Source organism: Pleurodeles waltl, chromosome 10 (genome assembly GCF_031143425.1).
Source record: "Pleurodeles waltl isolate 20211129_DDA chromosome 10, aPleWal1.hap1.20221129, whole genome shotgun sequence".
NCBI classification, from domain to species: Eukaryota; Metazoa; Chordata; class Amphibia; order Caudata; family Salamandridae; genus Pleurodeles; species Pleurodeles waltl.
This window is the reverse complement of record NC_090449.1, coordinates 667,008,936-667,026,370: the sequence shown is the minus strand read 5'-3', so window position 1 is coordinate 667,026,370 and position 17,435 is coordinate 667,008,936. Positions and strand designations below refer to the sequence as shown.

The window sequence follows — 17,435 nt, the reverse complement described above, 5'->3', positions numbered from 1 at the left end:
GGGAGGTTCGATCCCATCTAAAACTGCCTCTATATGGTAGTCAGCTTTAAACTCCAAAAAGGAAGCAGTAAGGGTTCCGGCCTTAGGGGAATGTACAGTTAGGTGGTCGGTATGGTGCCAGTAGGCATCTTTTAGTTCTGACTTTGACACTGAGATAGTGTCTTCTGGGGAACACCAAAGATTTTCATACCCAATCTGCCTTAGTCGAATTTTATGACCCAAAGCCAGGCAATCTTATGTGCTCCAGGCTGCCCAAATACATCTTCCAGAGCCTTACGAAAAGGAGTGAGCTTGGAAACTGTTCATAGTCTCCACCAGTACAACAACAGTAATCAAGTTTAGACAGTACAAGAGAGCTATTAGTCTGGACCTTGTGTGGCAATCCAAGAGGGTGGAAGATGTGTCGCGGAGTTTTCATGGTGATTAAGCTTGATCTTGCTAATTTGTCCACTTGGTCATTCATTGTTAACTTGATGTCTATAGTAATTCCAAGGTTTTTTACTCCTTAGATAGTTCAGGATGTTGTCCCAGATCGTCAGGCCAGGCACAGAGTATGTCATAATGTTTCCAGTTGCCATATTGGAGTATTTCTGTTTTGGGACCATTCAATTCAAGATGGCTCCATGCCATCCACTGATCAATGTCTCTGAGCCAGCTGAAGATTTTTGAGTTTCCAATGCCTTTGGGACTTTCCAGTTTAAGGAGTGTTTATGTGTAATTTGCAAAGTTGTAGCATATGAGGTGAAATTCATTAATCATTACTGGTAATGACTTTCTTGTAGATGTTGAAAAGCATGGGTGAGATGATAGAGCATTGGGGGACCCGTGCTTTTGTGAAGTGCAGTTTGGATGAGAACAGGGGAGTATGGATGACATTTGTTCTGCTTTGAAGGTAGGATGTGATCGAGTTGAGAGCAGTCCCCTCTATGCCAGCTTCGTAGACTCTTTGTACTAGTGTGTTATGGTCAACTGTGTCAAAGGAAGCTAAGAGGTCCAAGAGAAGTAGTGCAGCAACCCAACTGCGTTCTACTTTGTTTTTAAGGTCATCCTAGAAGGAGATGAGGGCATATTTCGTGCTTCTTCCTGGGCGGAATACGGTTTGGTAGTCCGAAAGTATGGAGTTATCTTCAATGAATTGTGACATCTGGGTGAATTGTGCTTTTTCTATCAGTTTGTCCAGGAAAGGCCCATTTGTATTTAGTCTGTAGTTATTAGGGGCATGCAGGTCCAGGTTTGTTTTCTTTAATAATGGGTGTATGTACACCTTTTTTTTGGTCTTCTGGAAATATTCCCGTAGTTAAATCAAATCAAATCAAATTACTGATGAATCTTCTTACAGGTGTGGTAGAGCCATAAATTCACTTTGTGATATTAGTTTGAAGGAATACAGAGGCTGATTTAGCTTACTTTTGGAGGGGATTTTAGAAAATTAATTGGTGCTGGTGGTTTTCCTTTGTTTTAAATAGGAGTCCAATGTGTCTACTTTGGTTGTGTAATGATTTGCCAGTTTGTCTGTGAATTCTTTAGTAACAGGATGAGTTCCTTCCGTGCTTTTAGGTTTATGAAATTCAGTGAGAATTATATAAAATTATTTATTTGCACATTTAGCGTTTTGAATTCTGTCTGAATAGTACCGTTTTAGATTTTGTGATTGTTGATTCGTATATTTTGTTAAGTTTGCATAGGTGAAGTTTGTCTTAATTGTTGCTTGTTTTGAGCCAGGTTTGTTGAAGCCTTATGATTTGTTGTTTATCTTTCTTAGTTCTATATTTCTCCAAGGTGCTTGTTTTTTATCAGTTGGTCAAATGACTAATTTATAATTGTTACTGGATAGCTGTAAACTGCAATATTAGCATCAGTCTGAAAGGAAACTAGAAGTGTAAAACCTCAATGAATAAATCTATTTTCCCAATTTACTCTATCACTGTTCATCAGATTTACTCTTGCTGGTTTGATTTTCTATTTATAAAACCTCTCACAGCAATATAGTTGTTGCTGCATTTGTCAGATCCTTAGTGTGTTTGTGTTATAACTTTGGTACTTTGTACAACCTAAATTCACCATTCACATTGTGTACTTAAGCCTGTTATTAGCACTGCATACTTGTTAAGAGTATTGGCATTAATTGACATCAGCCAGTGACTAAGCTAAATGTATTGTTGTTTGCTCCTGTGAGCTAGCCCACAGTGTACACATTTCAACCCATTAACAACTGTAGCTGTATGTTTTTCCCCTTTGATCAAACTGATTGCAACAAAGTGCGACAAAATCGATCCAGGGAGCATATCACTTACTGCTTGGGTATGCATGCAGGTCCTCATTTCCTGAGAGGGGCTTTTTTGTCAACTGGGGTTAGTGAAAGTACAGACAGCGGTTAATGTATGCAGGACTGTGGATCTTCTGTATCAAATGGTTTTACCCATTCTGTGCCAGTGGAGAAATGTATTGTACTGATTATTTATGTTCATTATTGAACATGCTGGTTAAGTCAAGGAGAGATGCACCAGAGGTGTTTGGGAGGACAGAGACCTTTTCTTGGTCAAGGACAGGAAGGTCTGGATGCACAGAAAATAGCTATAAACACCACTGAAAGTCAGAGTTATAAATAGGTGAATTATCTTGTTTGATCATGTTTCTGTTTTTTCATAGGAATATGACCATCAGTCCATTCCTGCTGCCATTGTACAGAAATAGCTGGGCTTTTACTTGAATGTGAGCCATTGACTGCTACTTTGTTTCGGATATATTCATAATGTTCCTGCTGTATGAATCTGTCTTGAATGTATTTTTCTCCAAGGCATAGTCTTAGAAAAGGGTAGGATGAAAAATAGATAGTATTCAATATACACTGAAATATGAAAATATATTCTGTGTTACCATTTAGTTTAGTGAGATCCAGGAGGGCATGTAAAGATTAGAACCCCCACCGATTGTAGCTATATTAGTCAATTAGATCATAAAAAGAATGCCATGAATTTGTGGAAGATGGGTAAGAACATAACTTGGCTTTACATGTGCTTCATTTCCTCTATAAAGCTGAAGTATTGCCTTTGGTTGGTGGCAATGTTAGTTTTGGGAACATTCATACTTAAATAATAAAATTGCTACATAACTAAAGTAAATGTTAGAAATGCCAGTTGATGCCTATAATACAATGTGATTGCATGTTTAATAGTTGAACTTTTCCTCTTTTATTCTAAAGACAGTGAAGCATATGTGGCCGTTCATCTGCAAGTTTATAGAGAAAATATTTCGGGAGACAATTGAGCCAGCGGTGAGAGGAGCAACCAGCCACCTTAGCACATTCAATTTCACGAAGATCGACATGGGGCACCAGGTCAGTTTCCTAAAGCAAAATATGTACCTTCCTTCACATTTTCGATTATACTGCTCCTAAATCACTGTGAAATTGAGATTGAGAGTATTTATGGTTTTAACGTAACTCAAACAGATGTTGTACACAACACAACATTTCATAGCACATCTTTTTAAGGGATTTCATGTCAAATAACTGTTTAATTCACCTGTTAACATATTATGGTTTGTGTAAATGCCAGAAATGTTCTCTATTCCCAAGTCCATTTTTCCAAGCTTTTGCTTCATTGAGACCAGTGTTAAATTTGAGATGTGGTTTCCGGTGCTCGGCACTGATACTTAATTGTCAGCACTGGCACTTATGTCAGTCTGCTACACGGTGATGCTGTTTAATTTACAGACGAGCACAAAAACAGTTGTTTGTTGATTAATTATGCATTACGAATGAATAATAACTGGTGCCTAAGCCATAATTTTAGCTTCGGGGGCCTGGAATTGTCACACTTTCAAGAGTGTGACATTTATTATTTGTGTGGTTACTGTAACTGGTAGCACTAAGCAGCAATAGGCGGTGGAAGTAGCCTTCTGACTAGGGCTCTGGAACTATATATAACTATATATAACTATATATATATATATATATATATAACAAAAAAGAGGGCGCTGCACTCCTGGAAGCTTTCTTCTTGCAGTTTTATTTGACTGATAACAGCATCAAACAAGCATCACAGCACCACAACGCGTTTCGACTGTCCGTCTTTATCAAGTGGATTTAAATCTGTGTTCTCGCGTTATTTCCATCAACATAGCTTTTATATGTGTTGAGGCCTTATGGGATCCGTAGTTGTCAATATAGCCCACCTGGGGCTTCTTACTTGCACTGTGACATAATTAATTAATTAACACGGCTCCTTTTGTTTAAATGTACATTTGTTTTAGTTCTAATTGCAATGTTCAACATACTTTCAAGATCGTAATCATTCACCAGCCGTGCTTTGTTGTTTTAACCCAATAACCTTTTCACAGCAGTTATCTGATTCTGCACGTATTTCTCGATCCCAAACTGCTTGAAATACTATAAAACATTGCTCTGTGCCTCCAGGCCCTTTTACCCATTAGCAGGGCCGCATCGGTATTGTGAATATTAAAAGGACATATGCTCACCCAGTTCCTTGGCGAGACTGTCCTATCCATTGCAAGGAGGCACAAGGCGCATTAGAAGTTCCGACGTATTTAGTCTTTTCATCTTCCATTGTATAGTACAAACGCAAGGGCATAGTATCCCCTCACCTCCTCACTTGCCTCAATACCGGGTGCTTCAGCCATATTAATTTCCAACAACAAATCGGTCTCTCAGGCAGAGCACTCTGACTGCTGGTGATACATTGCACCAGCAGTCAGAGTGCTCTGCCTGAGAGACCGATTTGTTGTTGGAAATATATATATATATATATATATATATATATATATATATATATATATATATATATATATATATATATATATATTTAGTTCCTGTTTTAGCCCTGACTGAGACCATGGATTAATGAAAAAATACTCAGTTGCAAATTATTGAGAAAGTTTCTATTCTCTGTGAAGAAGGGGTGACCGAATTGAAAGGCATGAGAAAACAGAAAATGTTTAAGTGCCTACAATACTAAAAAATACAAGTATTAATATTAAAACAGTGATCCTTTATCTTTTATAAAAATAACTCTGTATCTTAGGGAACAAAAATAAGGAGTCCATACAGGTCAATAGCCCAGTGTCAAAACTGGGTTAAAAGACTATACCTTAAAGTCTAATGTTCAGTGCAAATTAAAAACAAATGTTTTGTCCTCTGTGCTTGTGGCGCAGGTTTACATAATTGTTAAGTTCTGACATATTTGCTGGGGGACAATTAAAAAAAAATGTCTCCATACCATGTTGAAAGAAATCTTAAACTTAACACCACTGGGACAACCATCGTATATAATCAGTACTGAGTCTTTGACGTCGCCTTCATTGTACCCATTCATTCTACTCTTAAGGTGGTTGTTCTTTCTTTCTACCACCATACCTGTGTGTATGTAGCCGCTGAAATTGACATAGGGCACATCTAATTGAGAAGCAGTAAGTACTGTGGATAATATGAGTTAGAAATTATTCAAATGTTCGCACAAAAAAGGTAGAATATACGGAGGGAGGGACAGAAGAGTTCTCTGTAATCTGGTCCTAGGGACAGAAGTTGTGAGAAGTTATCTTATTGCTTATTGGTTTGAACAGTTTGCAAGGGATCCCGAAAACACTGTCAAGGACCACTATCAAAAAGAGCATTCCTGCAATCCTTGCCTACATCATCCCTGCCACTCAAATCTGTAACATTGATGACCAAGGTCCCCCATTGTAATACGCCTCTTCCAACAAGGGCTCACATCCCACCTCAACATAGATCACTCACGTTTCACCAAAGTTAACTCCTGGCTGTACAGATCATCCAGTAGTGAGAAAAGATATTCCTTGGAAAGATAATCCAGAAGGTATATTAAGGTACTATTTCCCAGCAAAATTAATACAAATGAATTACTGATCTACTTTCTAAAATGAAACCATGTCCTGCATCTCTTCATTCATGAATTCTTAATTTCTTGTGTGATGTGTCCCTCTTCTGTGAATGTCCTTGTTTGGCATCTGTGACAACTCTTTTCATTTCATGGTCCCTAGCAGCCAAACCCAATTATTGGACATGAAGATTTATAATGCCGGCCTCTCTGCAGGGGCAGCTTGATTTGATTTAATTTTAAATTTATAAAGCGCATGATTACCAGATTGGTTGTTCTGCACTAACGGACCAACACTTTAAATGTAAAATCTACTGAGAGAACAGATGAGCTTTTAACAATTTGTGGTATTTCAAGAGATTCCTTCTGTCTTGAACAGCCGCAGAGAGATTGTTCTAAGTAGGTGTGAAGACCACAGAGCAAGTTCATTCACAAATTCCTTGGATTTTAAAATAGTACCCTACCATTGCATACCCAATCAAGGTACTGTTCCAGGAGTATATGAGTAGAAGAGAAAGCCTATGTAGCTCGTAGAGGGGAGGCTTTATACTCCCCTTTAAGGGAATCAGAGGGACTCAAACACAGTGCTCCTTTATTGGTAGCAAGAGAAGACAAACAAGTAGTGGTGCTGTCGTTCCTACCAAGTCCCAATATCATCCTCTTTCTGTATTAATTGCGGTTTGTGACTGAGATAAGATAGTGGTTCTATGGAAATGGAACTGAAGTAGTGCAGCCTGGAGATGAGGATCTGGACTGAAGCTTTCCTGGAGGAGCTGGGTGACAAAATGATGATCTTCTTAATTACTTTTAGTATAAAAGAAGCAAGTTGAAGTGTGTTTGTCAGTATGTGCCACAAAAGAGATATTTTATTAAAACATTACACCTATATTACGTGTATTGGAAGAAGTAACTGAACAGGTACCAAGGGTAAAGGGCCACCAGGTTAAAGCCCAGATGGAAGGATTACCAAAAACCTTAATCTTGGTTTTGTCTGTATTTAGCTTGAGTGAGTTGGCATTCATCCAGCTTACTGCTGAGCACAGTCAGTTTTCTAACTGGTTCTGAAGAATAACAAGATTACCCTCAGATTTTAGGATGATTTGCATATCCTCGGCTTAAGCATAAAACTGAAAACACGCAACATGGCCAGTATAGATAGATGTTATTGAACTAGCCCTCAAAGAAGAGTCCTGTAGGACCCCACAATTGATGGTTTTGTCAGTGGAATGAAAATCGCCCAACGTAAGAGTTTAGGAGCTCCTCCGTAAAATAAAAATAAAAGGAGAAAAACAATTGTGTGCTGATCCTTTGAAGCCTGTGTCAGTGAGCCTGTCAAAAAGTATGCCATGAGAAACTGTATCAATACACCCAGATACGTCTGAGAGGAGGTTGGTGGAGTGTCCCTCATCTAGAGTCATTTTGATGCTATTGCTGGCAGCAGTCAGAATGGGGCGAAAATCAGACAGAAAAAGCTTTTAGAAGGGGATGTTCCTCACTGTGTTTGCACAGCTCCTTGTTGACACAGCTTTCCACAGTTTTGGCGATCAATGGTGTAGAGATGACACCTATGTCGTTTATGAAACGGCAATAAAACCTTTACTTGGAGAACACCATAATCACGTAATCCTCCCTTCTCAAGCCACAGAGTAACTACCAAAGAAAGAACCCACGAAAATGCCAGAATTCTGCAGACGAATCCTGACTTGAACATTCTAAGAAAACATAATACATTAAGTACGCATCACTACACATCCCTTTCCCTTCTACCCACAACAAAGCCAAACATAAACTGGTATAATATAGAAATCAAATGAATAGAAAAAACAATCGGAAGATACAGACAATTTTAAATAATCCTTCAAAAGATGAGGATGTAACTAATGGAAAAACATAAGTCTCTCAAAGTTGGTACTGCATACTCACAAAGTTTGAATATAATCCTCCAAATAACGAGTAGTTCTGCGGTTTCTAATGGTGCAACTTTCTCCTATCCCTCCGGGTGGAATGAAATTGTTGAAGTCTGCAAGTATCCTTCTTGTGACTCGTATTGGTCAGCCATGCCAGGGCCAATTTTGTGCCCGGCTTCCTCCCACACATTTTTTCAAACAGGGAAACATTTGTCACACATTTGGCTGTAGTGCAATGAGCTCAAACCATGTAATTCACCATCACCTCAGCATCACTCCCATTTTGAATGACCATGGATAGTGTACCCTTTACCAAGCGGTTGGCACGCTCCACCATGCCATTGGCTTGGGAGTTATACAGAGCAGTATGATGATGTGTTATGCCACACATTTTTAGAAATTATTAATCAGTTTCATTCCATTATCTGTCATCAAAACCTGAGGCAATCCTTCCACCACAAACACTCTCTTCAACGCCTCAATCGTCCTCCTATTGGTCACATCTGGCTTGAACCTAACCACTAACCACCTTGTTGTACATCCATCAAAACAAAGCATTCTTCAAACTGTCTTTCATCCCTTGCATAGGCCCAGTGAAGTCTAAGCACACCGTACTCCAAGGTAAGCCAGGGTCCTCAATGTGTCCCTGTATTGTCTGAAGGTCCGTCTTCAGCCTCTTTTCACTCACCTTACAATGTACCACCCAAGAAGTGATTTGGTCATCCACACAGAGCCATCAAAAATTCTCCCTCACTCTTTTCTATGTCATGGTTTGACCCAAAGGCCCCTCATGGGCTAGCTTGATAATCCTTTCCCTCAATCCTTCTGGTGGCACAAATTTATTGTTCCTCATAAGAACCTTGTTGTCTGTCAAGGTCAGTTCATCTAGGATTTTCACGAATGGTCTTACCGAAGGTGCCACTGTCCTCTCCCTTCGTCCACCATTTGTTCAATTTTCTTAAGGACAAGATCCCTTTCATACTCCTTCACCACTCATATGCTGTAAATGAGCCCCCGCACACTCTTCAACATCACACAATGACGCCCCAGCTCCTTCCTAATCCTTGGTCAATATACTGTGTGCATACCCCTCTGCCAATTCCACAGACATGTGTGAGAGACAGTGCACTTGTGTGTTTTTCCACCCAGGTATATGTGCAATGTGGAACCAATACACTTGAAGTCTAGAAGTTAAACTAGGTAGCCTAGCTGACCTCTTACCAGCTCCACCCGGATTCAAAACCTTGACTAAGGGTTTGTGATCCGTATGAATACAAAAACACAGACCCCACAAAAAAGTCCTAAAATATTCTAAGGACCAAACTGCTGCCAAGGCCTCACGCTCTATTACAGAATAGTTACGCTCTCTGGCTGTTAAGGAGCGTGAGGTGGCCGGAAAAGGAAACTGTGGCGATCTAAGAGAGCTAAGCACTGCAGGACATGCTCCTTCTAATTTACTGCTGCCCGGATGGAGGCAACAGGAACTCGGTAAGAGTAAGTAGGCTAAACTGTTACTAGAGTCACACTACACAGCGCACTGAAAATAGAATGCTTGAGCAATATTCACACAGGCCGCATCCATTGCTCGAGTCTAACAGGCCTTAATGGTAGTTGCGCAGGGTCTTGCAATGTACTTACAACGTGGCATAGCCCCCCACAATACAGAAACTCCTCACAACCACATCTTCACAAGGAGGTTTAATGCATCTGATTAGGCCATGGGTGCCACTATTGTCCAGAGGATTAGCTGAACTGAGAATCCTGCTCACGTTGAATTCCGGTGTCTGTGTCGCCGAGTGTGGCTACCAATCGTACCAAAATGTAGAGATGACACACCCCATTCATCAGAAGGCAATAAAATCTTTATTTGGAGAACACCACAATCAGCGTGATCCTCCCTTCGCCAGCCACAGAGTAACTACCAAAGAAATAAGCCACACTCTGCCAGAATTCCACAGACAAATTCTTGCATGAACATTCTAAGAAAACATAATACATTAAGTATGCATCACTACAACTGGCAAGAAAGGAATAGGTTAGTAATTTGCATAGTACAGCGGAGCCTATGTTGTGCTTTTTTAAGAGAGGAATTATGAGAGCCATTTCCAAAAGTGTGGTTCCCTGACTGAGGCCAGAGAAGTATTAATGAAAGAGGTGAGGTAGCGAGCGTCCTTAACAGCTTAAACTGGGCAGGGGTCCACAGATGAACAGGTGGAAATGCGATTGATCTTAGAAATTACCTCATCTAGATTGACTGGAGCGGAGGTAGTCCAGGGGGAGAACAAGTGGTTGACAGGCAGTGGGGCTAAGGGAATATGCCTGGATTGCAAGCATGTCCTTGTCAGACGAGAAGGAACACAAAAGTTGTGTAATCTTGTTTTTAAAGACCTCCGAGAGTTCAAAGCAAAGCTCTTGCTCACGGGCTGCAAGGGTGATAGCCCCTGCCACATGATCAAGAGATTTGTATATTGAGAAAATCTCTTTGGCAAGGTTGTTGGCTAACTTGATTAGCTCGTAGTAGTTTTTATAGGAGCATAATTCAGATTTATAGCATGCATTGTCTAAATTGTAAGAATGTCTCCGCTTTTTTTCTAGGGGGTTACAACGTCATTTAGCTAAGGCCAGTTTCTCCATCCACCAAGGTGCAGAAAGAAATGCTGAGTGTGTTTTCAATACTTTACAGGGTTTCTTAGTGAGGTATGCCTGCTATATTACTGGTGTTTCACAGACCCACCCTCAGGCTTGTCCAGCTCCCTACTCCATTTACTGGCATATTCCTGGCTTCCTTTTTTGAGGCCACTTTGGCTCAGTGTCACAATGTGGCCACAAAGTTTGCTGACTTTGTCTCATGTTGTTGGCTTTCCTTTTTGCTTGTTAATATGTACTCAGCGTGTGTATCTATAGCTGAGGTTTGGGTAGATTGTGCAGGATTGATACCCAGCCAAAGTATATGCTTTGTATCTCCACTACTCGTGACTAGAAGTGGGCAATTAATTCCGCTCTGCCTGTGCAGTTGGCAGAATTTTGGCCACTCCATTTTAAGCTTATAATGCAGAGTTCTGACCAAATTCTGCCAACTGCTGTGTGGTAGAGGTTTTTTTGCGCACTGCTCCTTAACGGTATGTTGTTGAGCGTGAGCAAGAATTGGTATCCCCTAATGCAATTTTTGGGGAGTAGGAGGGCACTAGGAGAGATTTTCTATGTAACAACCCTCCGAGCAGCCTAAATTGTAATGGTTAGTGTAGACAGTCCATGTAATCAATAAATCTTTTATTTTCGATCTTCACAATCTTAACCCCTAGTTTGCTCAGGACGAGGTGATCTCGACCAAGGCGCCGGTTCCCCGGTGCCTTGGACGAGATCACCTCGTCCTGCTAGGGGCACTGGGGGAGCGCTAGCGCTCCCCCCGATGGCCAGGCAAACCCCTCCACTAGGCAGGGATGGAAGGGGAATCGCTTCCCCTTCCACCCCCCCCGCTGGCGTCTGATGATGGATTGGAGGAGAAATGCTTTGCATTTCTCCTCCGATCACGTGGACGGGGTCAGAGAAGCCTGGAAGGAGAGGAAAGGCCTTTCCTCTCCTTTCAGGCTTCTCTGAGCATTTCTTCTGCCCGATCGCGATGCGATCGGGCAGCAGAAATGCCACTAAACACCAGGGATTCTTTTTTAATTTAATTTACTAAATAAGGAGAGCGGCCCCTTGGGCAAGGGCCGCTCTCCAGGGGGGGAATTTACTTTTTTGCTGTTTCTGCCCCCGATCTTCCCTCGGGGGGGCAGAAACCACCCGAGACACCAGGGATTGTTTTTTTTTTTGTTGGGAGCGACCCCTTAGGCAAGGGTCGCTCCCCTGGGGGCAACATTTTTTCTAGGCCATTTCTGCCCCCCTTTGGCAGCAGATCGGGCGATTTTTATTAGGCCAATCTGCAAACCACTAGACACCAGGGATTTTTTTTTTATGTACACATAAGGGGAGAGGCCCCTTGGGCAAGGGCCTCTCCCCAGGGGGGCAAATAATTGGAAATCCACTAGACACCAGGGGAAATGTTCTTTATTGGTTTTTTTGTTTTTTATATGTTCGGGGAGTGACCCCTTGGGCAAGGGTCGCTTCAGGGGGGGCAAATTATTATTAGGCCTTTTCTATCCTCCCGGGGCAGATCAGCCTTGCGAAACCTCTAGACACCAGGGAATATATATTTTTGTGGGCTATTTGAAGTAAGAGGAGCAGCCCCTTGGGCAAGGGCTGCTCCTCGGGGGGGGCAAATTATTTCTAGGCCATTTCTGCCCCCCCGGGGGCTGATCGGCCTAAGACACCAGGGATTTTTTTTTATTTTTTATGTTTGGGGAGCGACCCCTTGGGCAAGGGTCGCTCGGTGGGGGGGGGAATTATTATTAGGCCATTTCTGCACCCCCTGGGGGCAGATCGGCGTTGTGATCTGCCAGCGGGGGTGGGGGGGGGGCAGAAACCACTAGACACCAGGGAATATATTTTTTTGTGGGCTATTTCAAGTAAGGGGAGCGGCCCAATAGGCAAGGGCCGCTCCTCGGTGGGCCAATTATTTGTAGGCCATTTCTGCCCCCCACACTAGACACCAGGGATATTTTTTTTTGTTTTCTTTTATTTTTTTATGTTTGGGGAGTGACCCGTTAGGCAAGAGTCGCTCCCGGGGGGCAAATGATTACTAGGCCATTTCTGCCCCCTCCCCCCCGGGGCAGATCAGCCTAATATAATTAGGCCGAGCTGCCCCCAAGGGGGCAGAAACCACAAGACACCAGCAATTTTTTTTTGGCGCCTTTGGCAAGGGCCACTCCCCGGGGGCAAAATATTTTTAGGTCTTTTCTGCACCTCCTGGAGGCAGATCGTCCTAATATAATTAGGCAGATCTGCCCCCGGGTGGGGGCAGAAACCTCTAGACACCAGGGATATATATATTTTTTTATTTACTTTATGTTTTTATGTATGGGGAACACCCCCTTAGGCAAGGGTTGCTCCCCTGGGGGGCAAATTGTATTTAGGCCATTTCTGTCCCCCTTGAGGGCAGATCAGCCTATTTTTGTTAGGCCAATCTGCCACCAAAGGGGGCAGAAACCTCTAGACACCATGGATTGGTGTGTGTGTATGTGTGTGTTTTGTTTGGAGGTGGCAGCCCCTTGGGCAGGGGTCTCTCCCCATGGGGGCACATTACTGTTGGCCATACTTGCCCCCTTTGGGACCAGAGACCAGGGAAGATTTTTTTTCAAAATAAGAGGTTGGCGGTATGGCCATACCCCCACTCCAAATTAATGGGGCCAAAGTTGTTTTGCCCACCAGTGGGCAGATTGGGCAGTTACCCCCGATCCACACCCTGGTGGACAGAAAGTCTACTAGATGCCAGGAAATACAAAAAATAAAAGAAAATAGTGGGGTGGTGGCTACCAACCAGTATGGGCCTGGTTATGCCCCAACCCGAACTGGAGGGGCTAACAGTCTTTCAGCTCTCCCCTGCACACTAAAACATCTTATCCCATGACAAGCAAGCGGACATTTGATTATTTTTGGTTTTTGTTTTACATTTGGGCCATGAGAGCTTGGTAACTCTCAAAATCGTCCCACTTGGAATGGTGAGAGCTGCACTTTTTTTTACTTTGGGACGTTGCCATGTACAAAAATCCACAAGACCTAGACACATCTGAAAACTAAACATCTAGTTGATTCCAGGGTGGTGTGCTTCACATGCACCCCGCACCATTTCCTTACCCACAATGCCCTGCAAACCTGCAACTTTGCTGGAAAGCACACATTTTTCCCACATTTTTGTGATGGAACCTTCCGGAATCTGCAGTAATCCACAAAATTCCTACCACCCAGCATTGTCTCATCTATACCGATAACATTTCTGCTGCACTTGTCAGCCTAAAAATGTTATTTTTCAAACTGCCCTTTTGGACCCACTTTAGTTCCCCCTCAATTTCGACGTGTTTTTGGCTCTTCCCTGTCACAAACACTTGGCCCACCTACACAAGTGAGGTATCATTTTTACTGGGAGTCTGAGAAGAACGTTAGGTGGTAGGAAATTTGTCCCGGTGCAGTGATCCCACACAGAAATGTGGGGAAAATGTGATTATTTAGCTAGATTTGCGGTTTGCTGAGAATTCTGGGTAAGAAAATATTGGGGGATCCACGCAAGTCACACCTCCATTGACTCCCTCGGGTGTCTAGTTTTCAGAAATGGCTGGGTTTGGTAGGTTTCCCTAGATGGCTGCTGAGCCCAGGAACAAAAATGCAGGTGCCCCCCGCAAAAACAGGTAGTTTTCTATTTGCTAATTTCGATGTGTCCAGTTAGTGTTTTGGGGCACTTCCTGTTGCAAGCACAAGGCCTACCCACACAAGTGAGGTACCATTTTTATCGGGAGACTTGGGGGGAAGGACATTTGAGGTTCCCCTCAGATTCCAGAACTTTCTGTCACTGAAATGTGAGGAAAAAGTGTTTTTTTTTGCCACATTTTGAGGTTTGCAAAGGATTCTGGGTAACAGAACCTGGTGAGAGCCCCACAAACAGAACCTGGTGAGAGCCCCACAAGTCACCCCATCTTCGATTCCCCTAGGTCTCTAGTTTTCATAAATGCGCAGGTTTGGTAGGTTTCCCTAGGTGCCGTCTGAGCTAGCAGCCATAATCCACAGGTAGGCACTTTGCAAAAAACACCTCTGTGTTCTGTGGAAAAATTTGATGTGTCCACGTTGTGTTTTGGAGCATTTCCTGTTGCGGGCACTAGGCCTACACACACACGTGAGGTACCATTTTTATCAGGAGACTTGGGGGAACATAGAATAGCAAAACAAGTGTTATTGCCCCTTGTCTTTCTCTACATTTTATCCTTCCAAATATAAGACAGTGTGTAAAAAAAGACGTCTATTTGAGAAATGCCCTGTAATTCACATGCCAGTATGGGCACCCCAGAATTCAGAGATGTGCAAATAACCACTGCTCCTCAACACCCTATCTTGTGCCCATTTTGGAAATACAAAGGTTTTCTTGATACCTATTTTTGACTCTTTATATTTCAGCAAATGAATTGCTGTGTACCCGGTATAGAATGAAAACCTACTGCAAGGTGCAGCTCATTTATTGGCTCTGGGTGCCTAGGGTTCTTGATGAACCTACAAGCCCTATATATCCCCGCAATCAGAAGAGTCCAGCAGACGTAACAGTATATTGCTTTCAAACATCTGACATTGCAGGAAAAAGTTACTGAGTAAAACGCAGAGAAAAATGGCTGTTTATTTCACTTCAGTTTCAATATTTTTTTATTTCAGTTGTTATTTTCTGCAGGAAACCCTTGTAGGATCTACACAAATTACCCATTGCTGAATTCAGAATTTTGTCTACTTTTCAGAAATGTTTAGGTTTCTGGGATCCAGCATTGGTTTCACACCCATTTCTGTCACTGACAGGAAGGAGGCTGAAAGCACAAAAAATCGTAAAAATGGGGTATGTCCCAGTAAAATGCCAAAATTGTGTTGAAAAATTGGGTTTTCTGATTCAAGTCTGCCTGTTCCTGAAAGCTGGGAAGCTGGTGATTTTAGCTCCGCAAACCCTTTGCTGATGCCATTTTCATTGGAAAAAACACAAGCCTTTTTCTGCCGCCCTTTTTTCCTGTTTAAAAAAAACAAAAAACTATATTTTGGCAAATTTCTTGGTCTCCTTCAGGGGAACCCACGAAGTCTGGGTACCTCTAGAATCCCTAGGATGTTGGAAAAAAAGGACGCAAATTTGGCGTGGGTAGCTTATGTGGACGAAAAGTTATGAGGGCCTAAGCGAGAACTATTCTAAATAAGCAAAAAAAAAGGCCTGGCACAGGAGGGGGAAACACGTGTTGCGTTGCTGTGGTAAGTTCACAAATGACTTCATCAGGGCTACAATTCAACAAGTTACACTTAGCCATAGGCAAAATTAATGTTAACATACAGGGAGTGCAGAATTATTAGGCAAATGAGTATTTTGACCACATCATCCTCTTTATGAATGTTGTCTTACTCCAAGCTGTATAGGCTCGAAAGCCTACTACCAATTAAGCATATTAGGTGATGTGCATCTCTGTAATGAGAAGGGGTGTGGTCTAATGACATCAACACCCTATATCAGGTGTGCATAATTATTAGGCAACTTCCTTTCCTTTGGCAAAATGGGTCAAAAGAAGGACTTGACACGCTCAGAAAAGTCAAAAATAGTGAGATATCTTGCAGAGGGATGCAGCACTCTTAAAATTGCAAAGCTTCTGAAGCGTGATCATCGAACAATCAAGCGTTTCATTCAAAATAGTCAACAGGGTCGCAAGAAGCGTGTGGAAAAACCAAGGCGCAAAATAACTGCCCATGAACTGAGAAAAGTCAAGCGTGCAGCTGCCACGATGCCACTTGCCACCAGTTTGGCCATATTTCAGAGCTGCAACATCACTGGAGTGCCCAAAAGCACAAGGTGTGCAATACTCAGAGACATGGCCAAGGTAAGAAAGGCTGAAAGACGACCACCACTGAACAAGACACACAAGCTGAAAGGTCAAGACTGGGCCAAGAAATATCTCAAGACTGATTTTTCTAAGGTTTTATGGACTGATGAAATGAGAGTGAGTCTTGATGGGCCAGATGGATGGGCCCGTGGCTGGATTGGTAAAGGGCAGAGAGCTCCAGTCCGACTCAGACGCCAGCAAGGTGGAGGTGGAGTACTGGTTTGGGCTGGTATCATCAAAGATGAGCTTGTGGGGCCTTTTCGGGTTGAGGATGGAGTCAAGCTCAACTCCCAGTCCTACTGCCAGTTCCTGGAAGACACCTTCTTCAAGCAGTGGTACAGGAAGAAGTCTGCATCCTTCAAGAAAAACATGATTTTCATGCAGGACAATGCTCCATCACACGCGTCCAAGTACTCCACAGCGTGGCTGGCAAGAAAGGGTATAAAAGAAGGAAATCTAATGACATGGCCTCCTTGTTCACCTGATCTGAACCCCATTGAGAACCTGTGGTCCATCATCAAATGTGAGATTTACAAGGAGGGAAAACAGTACACCTCTCTGAACAGTGTCTGGGAGGCTGTGGTTGCTGCTGCACGCAATGTTGATGGTGAACAGATCAAAACACTGACAGAATCCATGGATGGCAGGCTTTTGAGTGTCCTTGCAAAGAAAGGTGGCTATATTGGTCACTGATTTGTTTTTGTTTTGTTTTTGAATGTCAGAAATGTATATTTGTGAATGTTGAGATGTTATATTGGTTTCACTGGTAATAATAAATAATTGAAATGGGTATATATTTTTTTTTGTTAAGTTGCCTAATAATTATGCACAGTAATAGTCACCTGCACACACAGATATCCCCCTAACATAGCTAAAACTAAAAACAAACTAAAAACTACTTCCAAATATATTCAGCTTTGATATTAATGAGTTTTTTGGGTTCATTGAGAACATGGTTGTTGTTCAATAATAAAATTAATCCTCAAAAATACAACTTGCCTAATAATTCTGCACTCCCTGTATACATACTTAATCCACCACCAAACAATTAGTGTAGTGACATTTCGTAAAGTCCCACAACACAAAACTGCAAAACTGGTGTGTTAACAAATAATCACATGTTACACATAATACGACCACTAATTCAGCGGAACAGAATAAAATCAGACTCCTGTAATACAAGGTAAATC

General features: G+C 42.2%; 1 protein-coding gene across 2 annotated transcripts in view; it reads left to right on the top strand.

Moving 5' to 3' along the window:
- ESYT2 (extended synaptotagmin 2) overlaps nucleotides 1-17,435 on the top strand; it is a 542,370-nt gene that overhangs the window by 241,147 nt on the left and 283,788 nt on the right. For both annotated transcript variants that reach the window (XM_069211166.1, XM_069211165.1), the window contains exon 3: nucleotides 3,203-3,337. In XM_069211166.1, the coding sequence (XP_069067267.1) occupies nucleotides 3,203-3,337 (135 nt within the window). The remainder of the gene's footprint in view (nucleotides 1-3,202; nucleotides 3,338-17,435) is intronic.